At 29.3% G+C, this 19,214-nt stretch overlaps 1 protein-coding gene across 1 annotated transcript in view; it reads left to right on the top strand.

Annotated features, from left to right (window-relative positions):
• The window catches only part of LOC111620254 (chromosome-associated kinesin KIF4-like), a 67,788-nt gene that overhangs the window by 23,922 nt on the left and 24,652 nt on the right, over positions 1 to 19,214 (top strand). Inside the window, exons 8-17 of the mRNA XM_023362150.1 lie at positions 554 to 751; positions 824 to 882; positions 5,602 to 5,704; positions 7,763 to 7,812; positions 10,540 to 10,642; positions 14,238 to 14,297; positions 14,382 to 14,609; positions 14,873 to 14,976; positions 18,412 to 18,865; positions 18,945 to 19,082. Of these exons, the coding sequence (XP_023217918.1) occupies positions 554 to 751; positions 824 to 882; positions 5,602 to 5,704; positions 7,763 to 7,812; positions 10,540 to 10,642; positions 14,238 to 14,297; positions 14,382 to 14,609; positions 14,873 to 14,976; positions 18,412 to 18,865; positions 18,945 to 19,082 (1,497 nt within the window). The remainder of the gene's footprint in view (positions 1 to 553; positions 752 to 823; positions 883 to 5,601; positions 5,705 to 7,762; positions 7,813 to 10,539; positions 10,643 to 14,237; positions 14,298 to 14,381; positions 14,610 to 14,872; positions 14,977 to 18,411; positions 18,866 to 18,944; positions 19,083 to 19,214) is intronic.

A 19,214-nucleotide genomic window follows, 5' to 3' on the forward strand; every position in this document is an offset into this window, starting at 1 on the left:
ATTAATTTTCATTTTCATGTAGTAAAGGCTCTATGCCTTCATAAAGGACGTACTTTTCCTTTGTTTAAGGGTATTTGGGCAGTTTATTCTCTGTTGTATTCTCAAGCAAACAATACATACAAGTACAGTACAATATTTTCTGAGGAAACACGCATACTTATCATTTTTTAACCCCATTCCCGATAACCTGGCATTTTCACAACTCGGCCACCCTTCGGTCCACATTAGGCAGAGTTTTCGAGGCTCTACTGTAATAATAATAATAATAATATAAGTTTTTTAATAAAATATCATAACAGATGGTGCCAACACAATTTTAAATGATTTTGCCAGAAACATTATGCAATTTGTTGCTGGATTTTATTTATATTATGGTAATGATGATACTTTTACTATATCAAATTTTAAGATAATATTTAAACATATCAAATGTATTGTGAATTAGCATTCATAAAATTATGAAAATATTACAGTATTTTAATTTATATGAATAAAATTCACATTTTATTTAATAAAATAGTTGCATTTAAATGCTTAAAAATGTATTTCATAGGTTCAACAGCTCCAGTTACAATTATTACAAGCCAATACAGCCAATGGAATAGATTGTTTAGAAGAGTCTTCTAAAAAGAAAAACTTCAGAATTCTGTTAGATCAGAACAAGAAATTGGAAGAAGAAAATAGACGATTAGCAAAAGAATTACAAAGTGCATTAGATCAAACTACCGTACTTTGTGAAAAAGCTTTATTGGTATGAAAGATTATTTTTAAGTATTAAATTGAAATTTAATAATGTATATAACATATTTTTCTTTTGTTTTAGGCTGAAATGACTAAAGATAAACTACTTCAAAGATTAGAAGAAATAAAAGATAAAATAAGGTATTGATAGTAATTTTCTTATTTTATAATTAGTAACACAAAAAATACTACTATATATAATTACCATTGTAACTTCTGTTATAAAGAAGTTACAATGCTAGTTATGAAACACTGAAATGTGAAATTTACTATAAAATCAAATTTTCTATTTACTTATTATGCATTATTTATATAAAAATATACATTATATAATTATACCGTGTGGCAATGCCAAAGGGCCTCCCTATACTTCGGCACCACGTGACCGAAGGGTCGACATTGCATCGGCGAAGATCACAATGACAGTTTCGTCAGGACTGACACCACTGTGTCTTCACAGCTAGATACAGAAACCGTTTCGTTTGGGCGTGTGAGTGGTCGCGTGTGTGAGCGAACGGATGGGATGGAAGGAGAGACAGTGCACCGGAAGTGACTTACTCAGAGACGCTTTAACGTAACAACGGTTTAATTAATTAATTGATAACTATAGGCCATACAGGATATAAAATATATTGATTTTAACTAGGCTAGTTTTTAGGAATCTTTGCTACAATAGATATAAAATAGACATTAAATTAGATTTAAGATTTCTGTTACACTTCCGCGGTTCTCGAGAGAGAGAGAGTTTACATAAGTTTCGAGTGGCGATAAATACCTTGTATGAAATCTTGATCTTCTGCACGTCAGTCAGACACAAAAGAAGACAGTTCTTATTTCCACAGTTCTTAGGTAACTAGTTATTAGGTGAGGAGGTGTCCAAAGGCAAGGAAATATCCAAATATTTTAGCACAGGGAAAACTTGAGTGGTCTGCTCAAGGAACTGGTGATGACTGCTCTTTGTTGTTCTGTCCTAAGGTTGTATTGTTGAAATCGAGATATTAGGTCGAAAGGTGCTGAGAAAGCGTCTTTATTAAGCCTGAGAACTTAACAGATGTTTAGCTCCCAGGTTTAAAAGTTGACAGTTATTGAATGAAAGTATGGCTACAATGTGATCTTATGATGCAATAATATAAACACATGGAAAGTCTGGATTCGAATCCTCACAAGAAGTTATGAAACACTGAAATGTGAAATTTACTATAAAATCAAATTTTCTATTTACTTATTATGCATTATTTATATAAAAATATACATTATATAATTATACCGTGTGGCAATGCCAAAGGGCCTCCCTATACTTCGGCACCACGTGACCGAAGGGTCGACATTGCATCGGCGAAGATCACAATGACAGTTTCGTCAGGACTGACACCACTGTGTCTTCACAGCTAGATACAGAAACCGTTTCGTTTGGGCGTGTGAGTGGTCGCGTGTGTGAGCGAACGGATGGGATGGAAGGAGAGACAGTGCACCGGAAGTGACTTACTCAGAGACGCTTTAACGTAACAACGGTTTAATTAATTAATTGATAACTATAGGCCATACAGGATATAAAATATATTGATTTTAACTAGGCTAGTTTTTAGGAATCTTTGCTACAATAGATATAAAATAGACATTAAATTAGATTTAAGATTTCTGTTACACTTCTGCGGTTCTCGAGAGAGAGAGAGTTTACATAAGTTTCGAGTGGCGATAAATACCTTGTATGAAATCTTGATCTTCTGCACGTCAGTCAGACACAAAAGAAGACAGTTCTTATTTCCACAGTTCTTAGGTAACTAGTTATTAGGTGAGGAGGTGTCCAAAGGCAAGGAAATATCCAAATATTTTAGCACAGGGAAAACTTGAGTGGTCTGCTCAAGGAACTGGTGATGACTGCTCTTTGTTGTTCTGTCCTAAGGTTGTATTGTTGAAATCGAGATATTAGGTCGAAAGGTGCTGAGAAAGCGTCTTTATTAAGCCTGAGAACTTAACAGATGTTTAGCTCCCAGGTTTAAAAGTTGACAGTTATTGAATGAAAGTATGGCTACAATGTGATCTTATGATGCAATAATATAAACACATGGAANATAAGGTATTGATAGTAATTTTCTTATTTTATAATTAGTAACACAAAAAATACTACTATATATAATTACCATTGTAACTTCTGTTATAAAGAAGTTACAATGCTAGTTATGAAACACTGAAATGTGAAATTTACTATAAAATCACATTTTCTATTTACTTATTATGCATTATTTATATAAAAATATACATTATATAATTATACTAATATATACAAGGTTATTCATAAGTTCATAAAATATTTTCAAAATTTATTATTCATAAGCTACACAACAGATACTATATTTTTTAACATTGAAATAAAGATAAACTCTTCAAGTTTATTGAGTCACAAATTTTCAATGTGTTCTCCTTTGCTGATGCAGCACATATCTAGTCAATAAGCTATTTCTTTCTAAACACCATGTCATCATATTATGATCAACCAATGCTGCAGCTACATTAATATGGTCCCATAGTTCTTGGAGTTTAGGAAGTAATAGGAGCACAAAGACAGTGTACTTAACAAATCTTCATAGTCACATGAGTTCACTTGGTCCTGGACATTTGGGATGAGGAGCAGTGCACTTACAGCCTTCATCCTGGAATTTTGCATATCATTTCAGGTTGTTGCATACAGATGGCTCCTTCTGGAATTCATGGAATTCTGCTCAAAATCATCACTGTACAGTCACAATTGCACTGTTTGTAGAAACAGTCTCAGCATTTCGTTTTTATTTTGACCTGGTTTTCGGTCCCCTGACTACCTACAAATCTGGTTTATTTTATGTGCACATGATTTGGACACCAAATACTCTGCCAAATTGCAACTCCTGACATGTACTCCTTCATATCTCTAAGGTGTGCAGCCGTTGACAGCAGGGCAATTTTAGAGAGGCATGGTCTCATCAAAAATATAGTATCTGTTATGTAGTTTATGAATAACCCTTTATATTAGCATGCTAGTTTGAGAACTTGGAAGCCATCTGACATGCTTTATCCAATTTAAAAGAGATTTATTTAATTTTGTTTTAATTATTAAAAGACATTGAGAATTTGCTTGTTCAAAATGATCATTAAATTCTACTCTACTTTTGAGTTTAGTTAATGAGGAAAAAGGAACGTCCTTTTTGTTTGGCTGAGATTAGCTCATTTCCCACAAATGACACTAATTATCTTAAAAGTTGTTGACACATCTTGTGGCAGCACGACTCACCCCTGGTGTCCATCACATGGTGTGTCTTAATAACTCCTCATTGGAAGAGATTCGGACTATAAAACTCAAGAACACCAAACTTTTTGGGTTCTCTCCCTGAGTTTTCAGTGTGTTCCCTCCTAAAGTTCTCTCAGTTCTTTGATTGTTCTCTTGATACTCCCAAAATTTTGAAGACAGAGATTTTTCAATCTCTCAGTCTCCTATCTTAAACCATTTTGGAGAAATGTGAATTGCCTCACTGGCAATTCTCACACTAGTATACATGCTAATCGTATAAAAGGTAAATAATATTCTATAATGAAATGCTTGATTTTATAAGTATATTTTTAGGAAAATAAACACACATTACTAGCTGTCTTCTAAATATTTCAGACACACTGCAATTGGTCTGTTGACTCTTGTTTGAGAAATTCTGTTTTATAAGATAGATTTAAGATAATAGAGTTAACCATGCATTAATTGAACAATATATTTTTAAAATGCATTAATTAAACTAATACATTTTTTTCTCGTTAATAAATATATCAGAAGAGTTTGAAACAAATTCATAATTTTTTAACTAAAGTTCATTTTCACATTATATAAAAAACTTTACAACAGTTATTCAGATAATATAAGAATTAGTTAAATAAAACAATTAAATTAACTAGAAAAAAGCAAATAATATGTTTGTTTTCAGGTGAAACTGAATCTTAAAATAAGTTTATTACAAAACTGATAGTATTTAAATTATTTTAGATGTTTTATTTTATTTGTAAAATAGCAGAGTGTTTCTGATGAATATTTCCATTTAGCAAATTGCTCCACCAGTGCAAAATTGAAAATTTTTGCATGGTTTTTAGTGTGAACCAATTTTCCTCAGCAAATAAAATCACTATGTCTGGTTTCTCATTGTTTTCTCTGTCAGTGTTAGCTAGCTTTAGAATGACTCTTCATTGTTTCATGTGACTGGATTTTTGGCAGGAGGAGAAACTGACATTACATACGTATCAATAGACAACCAAGTCATCAAAGAAAACAAGAAACAAACAAAACTTGATCATCTTTTAAAAAGTATTGTATATGACTTAATTTTACTGTTTTACTTTTTCTTTTAGACATTGTTCAAATGTATTATACATAGTGAATTGAATCTTCTTTGTTAAGAATTACACATACAAGTTCAGTTGTATAGTGTTAATTTGTGCTGCACCATAATTTTATGATGAGTATGTATATTCACTGAAAGAAAGTTGAGAGTAGTTTCAATTGTATGTTTTCCTCATTTGTACAATACTTTTCCCAGTTTCTTTTAAAAAGATATAATGGGGTTTGACTGTGATAAATAACGATTAATTAGTAATATATAATTTGAATTGTTTTGTTGAATGTTATGAAGTTACAGTGAATGTTATTCTTTGACATTATTCTTTTGAATTTGAAAAATTACTGCTTGTTGGAATTATTCCAGTAATTTTTTAAATTTGAAAAATAAAATTTAGCGTAAAAGTTAATTAATATAGTTTAACAGTAGTCTATAACTATTATAAGATGTTATTAAACAAATGCAATTATATTTGACAATGCTTATTACACTTTTCAAAAATTGTTTGTAGAATGATAATTAATTCACTCAATGAAGCTTTTGAAAATAATCCAGAATTACAAGAAAAATTAGAACTTATTAAAGAACTTCAAGACAGAATCGTCAATCTACAAGTAAGTATTTTGTGTGTTTATATTAATAGTTAATTTTTTATTGAATAATCAGTATTCTTAAATATTAGATATTGATGCTACCAGTTTTTTGTAAGAAATTGCATATTCATATTATATAAATATTGTAGAACAGTCTTATGTATAAATGATTGTTTTAGATGCTCTAATATTTATAAAATTCAGTACTTCAATTATAATTAATGTAAATTACTGAAAATATATTCAATCATTGATGTAACAATAGCAAAATAGTTCATGAATATTTCTTTGAAAGTTTTAGTATAATGTTTTTAAAACTCCTTCTGCACTTTTGTCTTCTTAAAATAATAACAATATAAAAAATTTTAATAAAAAAAATCTCATGACAGATGGNTCTTGAAATAAATTTATATTTTGTAGGTTAAACTTCTATGTATTTTATTTAAAACATAAATTTAATATTTTTAATGAGGTAAGAATAAATTATTTTACTTAAGACATGAATTGTATTTGTTTTTAAAAAACTTTATAGACTTAAAAACAATTGATAAAATAAAAATAAACTTCTCATAACCTCATCTTGTAAGATTATTACGACACGATTCTCAGAAATGTCAATAAAACTGTATATGTGAATAAGCCTTAGTATAAACCTATATTAGCAGAAGGGAAAAGTTTGCATCTCAAATGTTTTGAAGTTGAAAAAATCTTGAGCATCTTATAAGTTTTTAAGCAATTAAATAACTTAAAAAAGTTATTAGTTATAACAATCAATGTGATATTGGAAGCTAGTTGTATGTGCTTAAAAAGTCAAATTATTCATAATAATCTTAATCCACAAATGTAAGAATCTTTAAATTTATTTTTAACTGAAAATCTTTTTCCAAGAAAGAAAGTGCCTGTTTTTAATATAAAATAGATAAAATGAATAAATCCATGTGATTTACAGTTTTAAATAAAAATCACATTGATTTGAAAAAGAAATTCACTATTAAAACATGAACCAGCAATCTCAAATATAAATTAGGCATGTATAGCAAGTCATGTGGTCTTCACAGAAAAGTTTCACAAAACTTTTAAGTCTCTTGTTATTTTTTTGAAAATGTTTGAGAAGCATGCTCTTTCTCCCTTTGCTCAGTATAGATTCATACCAAGACCTTTATACAGTTTTATTAAAATCTTTGGGGAACATATTATAACTTTCCTTTCTAGACAATCAAGACATTGATGCCATTAATGGTCAATAGTTTAACTCTCACATATAAGTGAGATTTAAACTATTGACCATAAATGGTAAGTAAAAGTGAATTATTGTAATATGATAGTAATTCACATTCAGTTTTGTGTAAAAAGTTCATATACAATCAGCTTTCAGAAATTTTATCAATTTTCTTAATATTGATGCAGAATATTTTTTAAAGCATTGTCTTAGAACAGTAATTTATCTCTATCAAAATTTTTAAAAAATTTCTTGTACGTATATTGAAGAAAGACCATTTGAGACTATTGGTTATTACAGTATTCATAATTTTTGTTCTGAATAAACTGAACTTTGTTTTAAATTATAAACACTAAATATTTTTATCGTATAGTAATTATTTACCTTTGAATTTTTGTTTAAAATATAATAACTCCATGGAAATTACAATAATAATTGCATTTATGAACGGTTATTAGATATAAAGACAATCTAAACTTTAATTCTGTTAAATGGTTTTTTTTAATCAAAAATTTGTTATAATGTAGAATTTAAATTTGTTAAAAAGTAATTTAAATGTTGTGTATATGTATTACTCCATTGAATATTCAAACAGACATATTTGATATATAAAAAAAAAAAAAAAAAAATGAAAGAAATAAAGTTGAATTTATTTATTTTTTATTTGTCACACAAAAAGAATGAACAGGTTATAAAAATGAATACAGTTTTAATTTTTACTTTATAACAACTTATTTTAAAAAATTGAAATTGAGATTTATTTCTACAAGTTTTGTGTTGCAATTTAGTATTTGAACAAATAAAAAAGTTATCAAAAATAGAGAATTTAGTAATTTAATATTTAGTTATTTCTCCTTTAGAATGTAGTACAGTCTTTAATCTCTTTGGCATCAACTGAACCAGTTTTGCAGTATATTCAGGGCTAATTTTATTCCATTCTGTCATAAGTACAGTTCTAAGGTCAGTTTTATTTCTAGTTTCTAAATCCCTCAATTTAAGTTCATTCCATAAATTTATCACAAATCTTTTTAAGAAACAATTAATTTCAATGTTGGTTTTTATTTAATATTAGGTATATCAATATATGTTGTATATTATAAATAACTAGCTGCAAGTACCCACTTTGCTGTGTTTTTATTTGTTTGTACATTTNTAAACTCTTCAAGTTTATTGAGTCACAAATTTTCAATGTGTTCTCCTTTGCTGATGCAGCACATATCTAGTCAATAAGCTATTTCTTTCTAAACACCATGTCATCATATTATGATCAACCAATGCTGCAGCTACATTAATATGGTCCCATAGTTCTTGGAGTTTAGGAAGTAATAGGAGCACAAAGACAGTGTACTTAACAAATCTTCATAGTCACATGAGTTCACTTGGTCCTGGACATTTGGGATGAGGAGCAGTGCACTTACAGCCTTCATCCTGGAATTTTGCATATCATTTCAGGTTGTTGCATACAGATGGCTCCTTCTGGAATTCATGGAATTCTGCTCAAAATCATCACTGTACAGTCACAATTGCACTGTTTGTAGAAACAGTCTCAGCATTTCGTTTTTATTTTGACCTGGTTTTCGGTCCCCTGACTACCTACAAATCTGGTTTATTTTATGTGCACATGATTTGGACACCAAATACTCTGCCAAATTGCAACTCCTGACATGTACTCCTTCATATCTCTAAGGTGTGCAGCTGTTGACAGCAGGGCAATTTTAGAGAGGCATGGTCTCATCAAAAATATAGTATCTGTTATGTAGTTTATGAATAACCCTTTATATTAGCATGCTAGTTTGAGAACTTGGAAGCCATCTGACATGCTTTATCCAATTTAAAAGAGATTTATTTAATTTTGTTTTAATTATTAAAAGACATTGAGAATTTGCTTGTTCAAAATGATCATTAAATTCTACTCTACTTTTGAGTTTAGTTAATGAGGAAAAAGGAACGTCCTTTTTGTTTGGCTGAGATTAGCTCATTTCCCACAAATGACACTAATTATCTTAAAAGTTGTTGACACATCTTGTGGCAGCACGACTCACCCCTGGTGTCCATCACATGGTGTGTCTTAATAACTCCTCATTGGAAGAGATTCGGACTATAAAACTCAAGAACACCAAACTTTTTGGGTTCTCTCCCTGAGTTTTCAGTGTGTTCCCTCCTAAAGTTCTCTCAGTTCTTTGATTGTTCTCTTGATACTCCCAAAATTTTGAAGACAGAGATTTTTCAATCTCTCAGTCTCCTATCTTAAACCATCTTGGAGAAATGTGAATTGCGTCACTGGCAATTCTCACACTAGTATACATGCTAATCGTATAAAAGGTAAATAATATTCTATAATGAAATGCTTGATTTTATAAGTATATTTTTAGGAAAATAAACACACATTACTAGCTGTCTTCTAAATATTTCAGACACACTGCAATTGATCTGTTGACTCTTGTTTGAGAAATTCTGTTTTATAAGATAGATTTAAGATAATAGAGTTGACCATGCATTAATTGAACAATATATTTTTAAAATGCATTAATTAAACTAATACATTTTTTTCTCATTAATAAATATATCAGAAGAGTTTGAAACAAATTCATAATTTTTTAACTAAAGTTCATTTTCACATTATATAAAAAACTTTACAACAGTTATTCAGATAATATAAGAATTAGTTAAATAAAACAATTAAATTAACTAGAAAAAAGCAAATAATATGTTTGTTTTCAGGTGAAACTGAATCTTAAAATAAGTTTATTACAAAACTGATAGTATTTAAATTATTTTAGATGTTTTATTTTATTTGTAAAATAGCAGAGTGTTTCTGATGAATATTTCCATTTAGCAAATTGCTCCACCAGTGCAAAATTGAAAATTTTTGCATGGTTTTTAGTGTGAACCAATTTTCCTCAGCAAATAAAATCACTATGTCTGGTTTCTCATTGTTTTCTCTGTCAGTGTTAGCTAGCTTTAGAATGACTCTTCATTGTTTCATGTGACTGGATTTTTGGCAGGAGGAGAAACTGACATTACATACGTATCAATAGACAACCAAGTCATCAAAGAAAACAAGAAACAAACAAAACTTGATCATCTTTTAAAAAGTATTGTATATGACTTAATTTTACTGTTTTACTTTTTCTTTTAGACATTGTTCAAATGTATTATACATAGTGAATTGAATCTTCTTTGTTAAGAATTACACATACAAGTTCAGTTGTATAGTGTTAATTTGTGCTGCACCATAATTTTATGATGAGTATGTATATTCACTGAAAGAAAGTTGAGAGTAGTTTCAATTGTATGTTTTCCTCATTTGTACAATACTTTTCCCAGTTTCTTTTAAAAAGATATAATGGGGTTTGACTGTGATAAATAACGATTAATTAGTAATATATAATTTGAATTGTTTTGTTGAATGTTATGAAGTTACAGTGAATGTTATTCTTTGACATTATTCTTTTGAATTTGAAAAATTACTGCTTGTTGGAATTATTCCAGTAATTTTTTAAATTTGAAAAATAAAATTTAGCGTAAAAGTTAATTAATATAGTTTAATAGTAGTCTATAACTATTATAAGATGTTATTAAACAAATGCAATTATATTTGACAATGCTTATTACACTTTTCAAAAATTGTTTGTAGAATGATAATTAATTCACTCAATGAAGCTTTTGAAAATAATCCAGAATTACAAGAAAAATTAGAACTTATTAAAGAACTTCAAGACAGAATCGTCAATCTACAAGTAAGTATTTTGTGTGTTTATATTAATAGTTAATTTTTTATTGAATAATCAGTATTCTTAAATATTAGATATTGATGCTACCAGTTTTTTGTAAGAAATTGCATATTCATATTATATAAATATTGTAGAACAGTCTTATGTATAAATGATTGTTTTAGATGCTCTAATATTTATAAAATTCAGTACTTCAATTATAATTAATGTAAATTACTGAAAATATATTCAATCATTGATGTAACAATAGCAAAATAGTTCATGAATATTTCTTTGAAAGTTTTAGTATAATGTTTTTAAAACTCCTTCTGCACTTTTGTCTTCTTAAAATAATAACAATATAAAAAATTTTAATAAAAAAAATCTCATGACAGATGGTGCCACACATAATTTTAATTTTGTGCTAATGTGTTTGTTTTTTAAACAAATATTGTTTATAAATAAAAAAAATTTCTTAAATTTAACAAAATTAGTACTCCTCCTAAGTTTTTGTTGTTATTTCAAATTTTTCATTGTAATATAATTGAAAATCATCAGACTTTCTGGTTTCCTTATCCTCCTGTTCAAATGCCAGGAAAATCAAGCAATAGTCCTTGCCAGATTTTTTTTTATACTATGCTATATATACTTTAAATAGGATATTTAATTTCTTGTTTTGTAAAGAATAGTTTGTATTTTATGTCAAAATATGATGACCAAATAAATTCAACAAGAAATGAAATTAATGAAAATTATTGTGTTCATGCAATCTACATTTATCTCTAGTCAAATTACTTAATAATTAGGTTAGCCTTAAAAAAAGACCCTGAAAAAAATCCAACTGTTTGTTTGATATTTAAAATAATTATCAGGTTTGTTGTATGCATTTTTATGTAGTTTGTTTTGAACAAATATTAAAGAATAATTACTGGTGTTTTTTATTTAATATTTCTGACAAGACTGTCTTGTTTATAAAATCATACTGCCTGCTGTGTTACCAGCTTAGAGGTATGAAGAAGTACTGTACATGTCAAGCATTGCAATTTGGCACAGAGTATTAGGTGCCCAAATCATACACGCATAAAAAAACCAGACTTGTAGATACTCAGGACTGAGAACCAGTCAAAATAAAATACAAAATGGCAACTCTCTCTACAAACAGGCAAACCGAAGTCAGGTGGTGAGAGTACCACCCACAGTCATTCTAGGAAGTTGACTCTGATCCTAGGACCAAACACATAGTATTTTCTTTGTTAAATAAAATTTGTAATCTAATTTTGTAAATTGGAATGCTTCAAATATGACATTAAAACAGAGTTTTATGTCATTACAAGGTGGTTTTTTAACATTACAGTGGGTGATCGGTTAACGAACAAATTGGATAATGAACATGAAAGATTTTTATGAACACTTTCATGAAAGATTTTTATGATCAGACAATGAACACTTCGCTGAATAAACACAAGAAGAAGTGATGTAAAATAACAAATGCCAATTGATCTTCCTTTGTCTTCGGGCAACAATTCGAAACTTTTCAGAGCGCGGGAGACGTCAACATCGATGTTCGTCCCAGTATATACTAATCGGATAGTATTCCCCCAACTTTGAAACTCTCCCTTGTAATTCCAGCCTTTTATATTTCTGACAGAAACGATTCTTTTACTTTTTCTTCTGAAAAAGCAGATTTATGCTGATATCTGCTATTAAAGATCTTTTGAAGAAGTGGGAGGATGTCAGAACAAATGGTCTAGAATGGCATCCAAACCAGGATGAGATTAATAGGCCTAGGGATCTCTACAATTGCAATGCTATTAATTACTTCTGAAAAGTCATGAAGAAGACAGAAAAACAATTGACATTGGACAGATTCTTTAACCCCCACAAATGGAAAAAACATGACTAATAAAAATGCAAGACCGTGTATATATGTATTTTTATTATTACATACGAATAAACGTAGTAAGAAAGTGTATATTTTTTTATTTTTTTGTGGTCTCCAGAACGAATTAATCAAATTCCCATAGAAACCTATGGTAAATTGATAATTGGTTAACGAACAATTCGGATAGCGAACAAAGTCTTGGAACGGATTATGTTCGTTAACTGATCACCCACTGTATCTAGTATAGTAAAATTGTGGGACTGATAAAAATTTGACATTATATTAGGGTTGTCATTACATCTGATGACGTTATAATTGGGTTAAACTGTATATTTGTGCAAAATATTAAAAAAATTTCAGACGATACAATAGCCACAGTTATTTTTTTTTCAAAAAATGGGAAATTTTCATTACGCATCAACAAAAATTTAACCTGGGCCAACACGCAACAGAAAGAATTTTAAAAATTGGATAGGTTAATTTCATCAAAAATGAATCATGGACGACCTCATGGTCGTGGCTGGCAAAGTTTGAATGATCATGCCCAAAGCAGTGATACCAAAGAAGATTGGAGAATGAGAATGAGACCCGCCTTGAGTGTCAAAGTGATTCCACTTACTAGTGAGTCTCCAAGACATAGTCTTGTCCCAAATACAGTTTTGCCATTTTACTTGTTTAAATTTAAAATAACTGATAAACATTTAATCAACAATTTGTATGAGAACTAAATAATTTTTTGTTGTTTAAAAGTTGTCATGTTTATGAAATATTTTAGTAGCATTTAATTTATGTATCTTAGTAGAAATTTAAATTTCAAATCTAAATTTAAAATTAATATAATATAATTATGAGGAACTGGGGGCTAATATGGCGAGTTGATCCCTATTTACCACTTAATCGGCGAGATCCGACCACAGTATCAGTGGATGGTGTGTTTCTTTTTGGCGCGTTTTTCGCATTTCAGGATCAGCTAGTCAGGTCGAGTGGGAGGATGAGAGAGGCCATTGAGAAAGCGTAAGCGATATTTGAGAAATAGACACCATTAACAAGAAAAATTAAAATTTTAATGAATAACTAAAAGCTGACAAAAGGTTTCATTAGTTTGGATACATACACAAATAATCAGTGGTGTATACTGGATGAGAGGGTATTCAAACTGTCCTAAGTACTGATAACTGTTGCCAAATTCAAGAGAGAGTTTACAAAATGTTGTGAAACATCTTACCTCTTTCTCTTCTTCAGTGATTTCAAGATCGAACTGATGCTGGAGACTTTTAATTGGAAAGATGCACGGGATAAATTGGATTTGGAGAGACAATCACCCCAAAGTAGGGGTTCATTTGCCTTATATTTGTTTTGGGTCTGGGAAAATGATTGTGATTGAGTACTGTCGAAGACAAAGGTTGAATTTGCAGGTGTTTGATCAGAGGTGATCCAGGGAGACAAAGAGAAGGTGTTGAAACAGATCATAGAATGTAATCTTTGGTTCGTGCAACATTAGATTCATCCTGTTTATGTGGGCGAATGTTGACGTTCTCATCCCGTTAACTGTAAATTGTTATACTTTCTTGGTGGTTGTTGATGAGAAAGACAACATTGAATCCTTTTTCATTGCAATGTTTTCTTAACAATTGCAAGAGAGAATTAGGCTTGACATTTTCATAAAATATAGCAAAATCAAGTGCTTGATCTCACACACAACAATACATATATATATTTATTTATTTATTTATATTTTAGATTGAACAAACAACAAAATGTGACTTTTCACTTTTCTCTCCAACAAATAAAGAGAAACAAGTATGTACTGTACTTTTTAATCATATTGTTTAATATAAATGTTGTATGTAAATGCAGTATAACTTGTATCATATTTTTCCTTAGGATATGGATACAGAAAAAGATGATGATGATGATGATGATAAAGTTGAACAAGAGCAAAATGATGATAATGCAGAGGAAAATGAATATCAGTTGCAATCAACTTTAAGACAAGCAGCTATGAATAGAGAGCTTCAAGAATTAGAACATGCCCTTGCTTTAAAAGAAGATCTTGCTTTCCGCATGAAAGAAAATGATTCACAAATGGCTGTAATGAGACTGCAGTACGAAGTAAGTATTTCAATGTGTCTATCAGTTAGGGAAATTGATCACTCTAAACAATGAGATTTGCATAAAAAATGCACAAATGTCTTGGGACTTTGAAAAGTGATTGCAACAAGAGGCTGATAACAACAGATGTGATTTTAATAAGCAGCATCTGCTGTAATAAAATGAAAAAGTATCTTTTTAAAAATATTTAGTATTAGGATTTTTAATTTATGTTTTTTATTTTGAAACTACTTTAAACTGACATATTATATTGTAAATATTAGGCCTGTTTGAAAGAATTGGAGGAAGAAGTCAGTAAATTGCAAAAAGAAAAAGAACTACTCTCTAATCAATTGAAAGTTGTCCACACAAATAATAATACAAGCAAGTAAGTTTTAATTAAGAGTTAAGTGATTAATTACTTAATAAATAAAAAATAATAAAATTGAAGACAAAAACTGCACAAATGGGGATCACCATTTATTCTTTGTGTTCCAAGTCTATACACTTTTTCGGCAACTGACCATCTTTTGTAGGCTACTTGTCTCTGGAAGTTACAAAAAGTCCTTTTAAAAAACACAAACCATATCCAATTAAAATTATAAATAATTCTTAAAAAGGAACTGGTGACATACAGTTGTCCTGCTTACATCCATCTATACCTTCTTTGGGGATTTGACTGCTTTTTACCTACTGGAAAATGCAGATTTTTAGAAAAGCTGCACCCTGGTGACGATACATGTAGAATTTCTTCTGTAAATTTTCATCCGATGGAGAATTATTGTTTAATAAAATTGAAGACCCAAATCTTCGAAGAAGGTATAGATGGATGTAAGCAGGACAACTGTATGTCACCAGTTCCTTTTTAAAATTATTTATAATTTTAAATAGATGTTTTGTGTTTTTTAATAGGACTTTTTGTAACTTCCGGCGACAAGTAGCCTACAAAGGAAGGTCAGTGGTGATCCCTTCTTGGTCAGTTTTTGTCTTCAATTTTATTAAACAATAATTCTCCATTGGACGAAAATTTACAGACAAAATAAAAAATAATTAATTTCCAGTTTTTAAACATTAAAGTTTATGTTTAAAAACTGGAAATTAATTAAGGAAATCCTCTTTTGAAAATTTATTTTTTATGAAAATAAACATATCGTTATAAACTATACATGAAGTTAAAATAAAATAGGGATTCCTAAGTATAGTGGTAATAGTAGGAAAAAAAGATATGATGAGTGGAAATGATTATCTGTCACATTTGTGTGATAAAATCTATTGATATTCAATATGATCTAATGTAGGAAACAATTGTTTTCATTCATAATTCAAAATTATATCAAACTTAGCAGATGCATTGCGAGTATGATAGTAATGTATACCTCACCTTACATCGGTAATTGGTTCCATGAGAGGCGACTTAAGTCAAAAAATGATGTAAGTCAAATTTACTTGTCACTAAGCTAAACCACAAATAACCATTCCCAGTTCTGTACTTTATTTATAAATGCATTTTTAATAATATATTGTTAATAAGAATCTATTTTAAGCTTACAAACAAATAAATTTTAGTTTTTAATATAGTACAGAAAAAAGTAATCTAAATTTATGGATTCATGTACATACAGTACATACTTGTAAATGTACATGTTTACAATTTGGTGATGTTTACAGTATATCGCGGACTCTTTATTTGTGAATGTGGTTTTCTCTAAGGACATTATAAAATAAGATGATTTTGTAAAGTTAAATAACAAATACAGTTATTAAAATTATCTTGCGACAGTAGAAAATAAATTAGTTTATATTAAATTAACCAATATCGAGTGGTGCTGACAACGAAGCCAAATGTTAGATATTGGAACTATCGTGGAAAACACCAATATTGAGTACTTAAAGACCACTAAATAAGATGCCAACACAGTCACAATGTTTTCATGTTTCGTTCTCTAGGATTTATGGTGATTATATTAACATTTACTGTAAATGTACATATTTTAATATGATTTTATGTGCTTTAATGGTTTTCTAGTGATATTATGACTTCAATATTTGTGACGGACAGACGTAATGTCGAATAAAATGACTCAAACTTGATTTTTATTTTTCAGATATTTTTTTTGACAAACGACATATAATCGAGAATGACGTAACTAGAGGTATACCTGTATTGTAATATAGCCCTATTTAATCTAGCCATTGTTTGGCTTTAATATAACTGTTGGGTTTAAGAGATGTTTATACAGTGTATATATGAGGATAATCTCAAAAGTAAGGTCTCCTATTAAAATTTGAAAATTGCCAGGATAAATTCACATATAGAAAAAATATATTTCTTTTCGGACTATACATATAATTGAGTCCATCTTCATCTGTCCCTTCACACATTTTTACATTGGACAGCGGACGTGTAGCCTCAAATAAAAGGTCAGTATCGTAGTAGATTTGTTATTGTCTCTGTAAAGCATGTGAAGGAACAGATGAAGGTGGACTCAATTATATGTATAGTCCAAAAAGAAATGTGTTTTTTCTAAGGTCTCCCATTGTTTTAGAAATGCAAAGAAATGTTTATTTTTATTAATGTTTACATCATTTTAAAGCTTGAACATTTATCTATTTTTCTACATAATTGCCATTTTGGTTGATGATTTTTATAGGTGCTGTGGTAGTTTTTGTATGTTTGTATTATACCAGCTTTCCACCATGTCACAGGCCTCATCTTGTGCACACCTTCTGATATTGCAACTTTTGTGTTAAAATTCTATAAATAATGCTTCAGGAAACCCTAAGAACCAAAATGCAGAGATCATCCAGAGTGCTTTTCCGATTTTCACACATGATTTGCTCAACCGTTGCAACTGTCTTGTTGGAAATTGACAGTCTCCCGCGTCTTTCTTTGTCATGAATTTCAGTACACCAGCTGCAAACTCCCTATACCACTTGCAGGCGTTTTTGACATCCATGCATGACTCTCCATACAATTCCATCAATTGGTGATGAATTTCAATCAGATTAACACATGACAACAAACTGGTATGACATGGGCATACAAAAATGCATTGATCGAAATGGCCAATTATGTAGAAAAATAGATAAATGTTCAATTCTCACTAATTACTTTTTAATATTAATTCTCCAAACATAATACTACACTTCAATAGAAAACTTTCTTATAGATATTCAGTTGACAGGCATGTGCTGATTGATGTGTGATATTACACCAGCTAGCAAACATACAGACAGACAGAAATCCATTACAGTTTAATTTATATAATGTAGATGTTGAGATGATATGTATGTTTAAACCATCTTCTGAATTAACAGATTCAAAATATGAAGTTTGATTAAAATATATTCATGTTTTTCCATGATATGGCAGCAAACATCCAAACTGACAAACATACTGATCATTACAGTTTTATTTATATAGATTTGGTATTTTTTAGAATATTATACCAAGTTTGAGAAGTTTTTAAAAAAATTTGTTGTTGTGTTTATCATTATTATTAAAGAATGAAGAACTTTGTATTTATTAAATAATCTAGTAAAACAGCAAATTTTAGTTAAATATATAATTAAAACTTTTTATTGGAAAATGATCTTAACTAGAAATGTGTTCATAATAATTATGTTAAATTCTCAACTAAAAGTTATATCATCTTTAATTCAGGCTAAAATTATAAATTATCAACAAATTATGATGGTGAAAAATTTTACATTTTGCAGTATATAATAATTAAAATTTAGTTATTCATTATTATTTAGGTAATTATAAAAATATTAATATTATTTAAATTGTGTAAAATTCTAAATTAAATTTTGATTTTAGAATTAGTGAACAGCGTCGCAAAAGATTGCAAGAATTAGAAGTTCAGATCAGTCAATTAAAGAAAGAAATGACAGAAAAAGCTCGTATGCTGAAAATGAAAGAAGAAGCGGATAGAAAAGTAAAAGTTCTTCAACAAGAAATTCAAGAAATGAAACAAGCTCGTGTTAGATTATTGAAACAGATGAAAGAAGAAGCAGAAAAATTCAGACAATGGAAATTAGAAAAAGACAGAGAATTAGCACGTTTAAGACAACAAGACAGAAAACGACAATATGAATTAGTAAAAATGGAAAAGATTTACACCAAACAAAAAAATGTGTTGAAAAGAAAAATGGAAGAAGCTGTAGCTGCTAATAAAAAACTACAAATGGCAATGCAACAACAACGTGCAATTTCAGAACGTAGAGAGAGAGAAAAAGATCAAACATTACAAGGAATGGGTAATCGCATTCGGGTAAGAAAATTAATGAATAGGGTTGAAAATTTTTTTCATAGGTTTTAAGAAATTTTAATATATTAACTTTATCAAATAGCAATGGTTACAACAAGAATTAGATTTGGTTGTTAGTAGTAAAGAAGCAGATCATCATTTACAAAATCTTCTTGAAGATAGAAAATCAATCTCAGAACAACTAAATAATTTAAAAAATCAAGTTCAACAAATGAAACAGGTATCTAGCTATAAAATGTTCTGTAAATTTATTTTTCAATATTTTCTATAATTTGATTAACTGTACAAGGCAGGCATCCAATTAAGCACTTATCCAGAGGTAAAGATCTTTTCAGCATTAGATGAATGTGTG

Source organism: Centruroides sculpturatus, unplaced genomic scaffold (genome assembly GCF_000671375.1).
Source record: "Centruroides sculpturatus isolate CEXI.00-Female unplaced genomic scaffold, Cexi_2.0 scaffold4, whole genome shotgun sequence".
NCBI lineage: Eukaryota > Metazoa > Arthropoda > Arachnida > Scorpiones > Buthidae > Centruroides > Centruroides sculpturatus.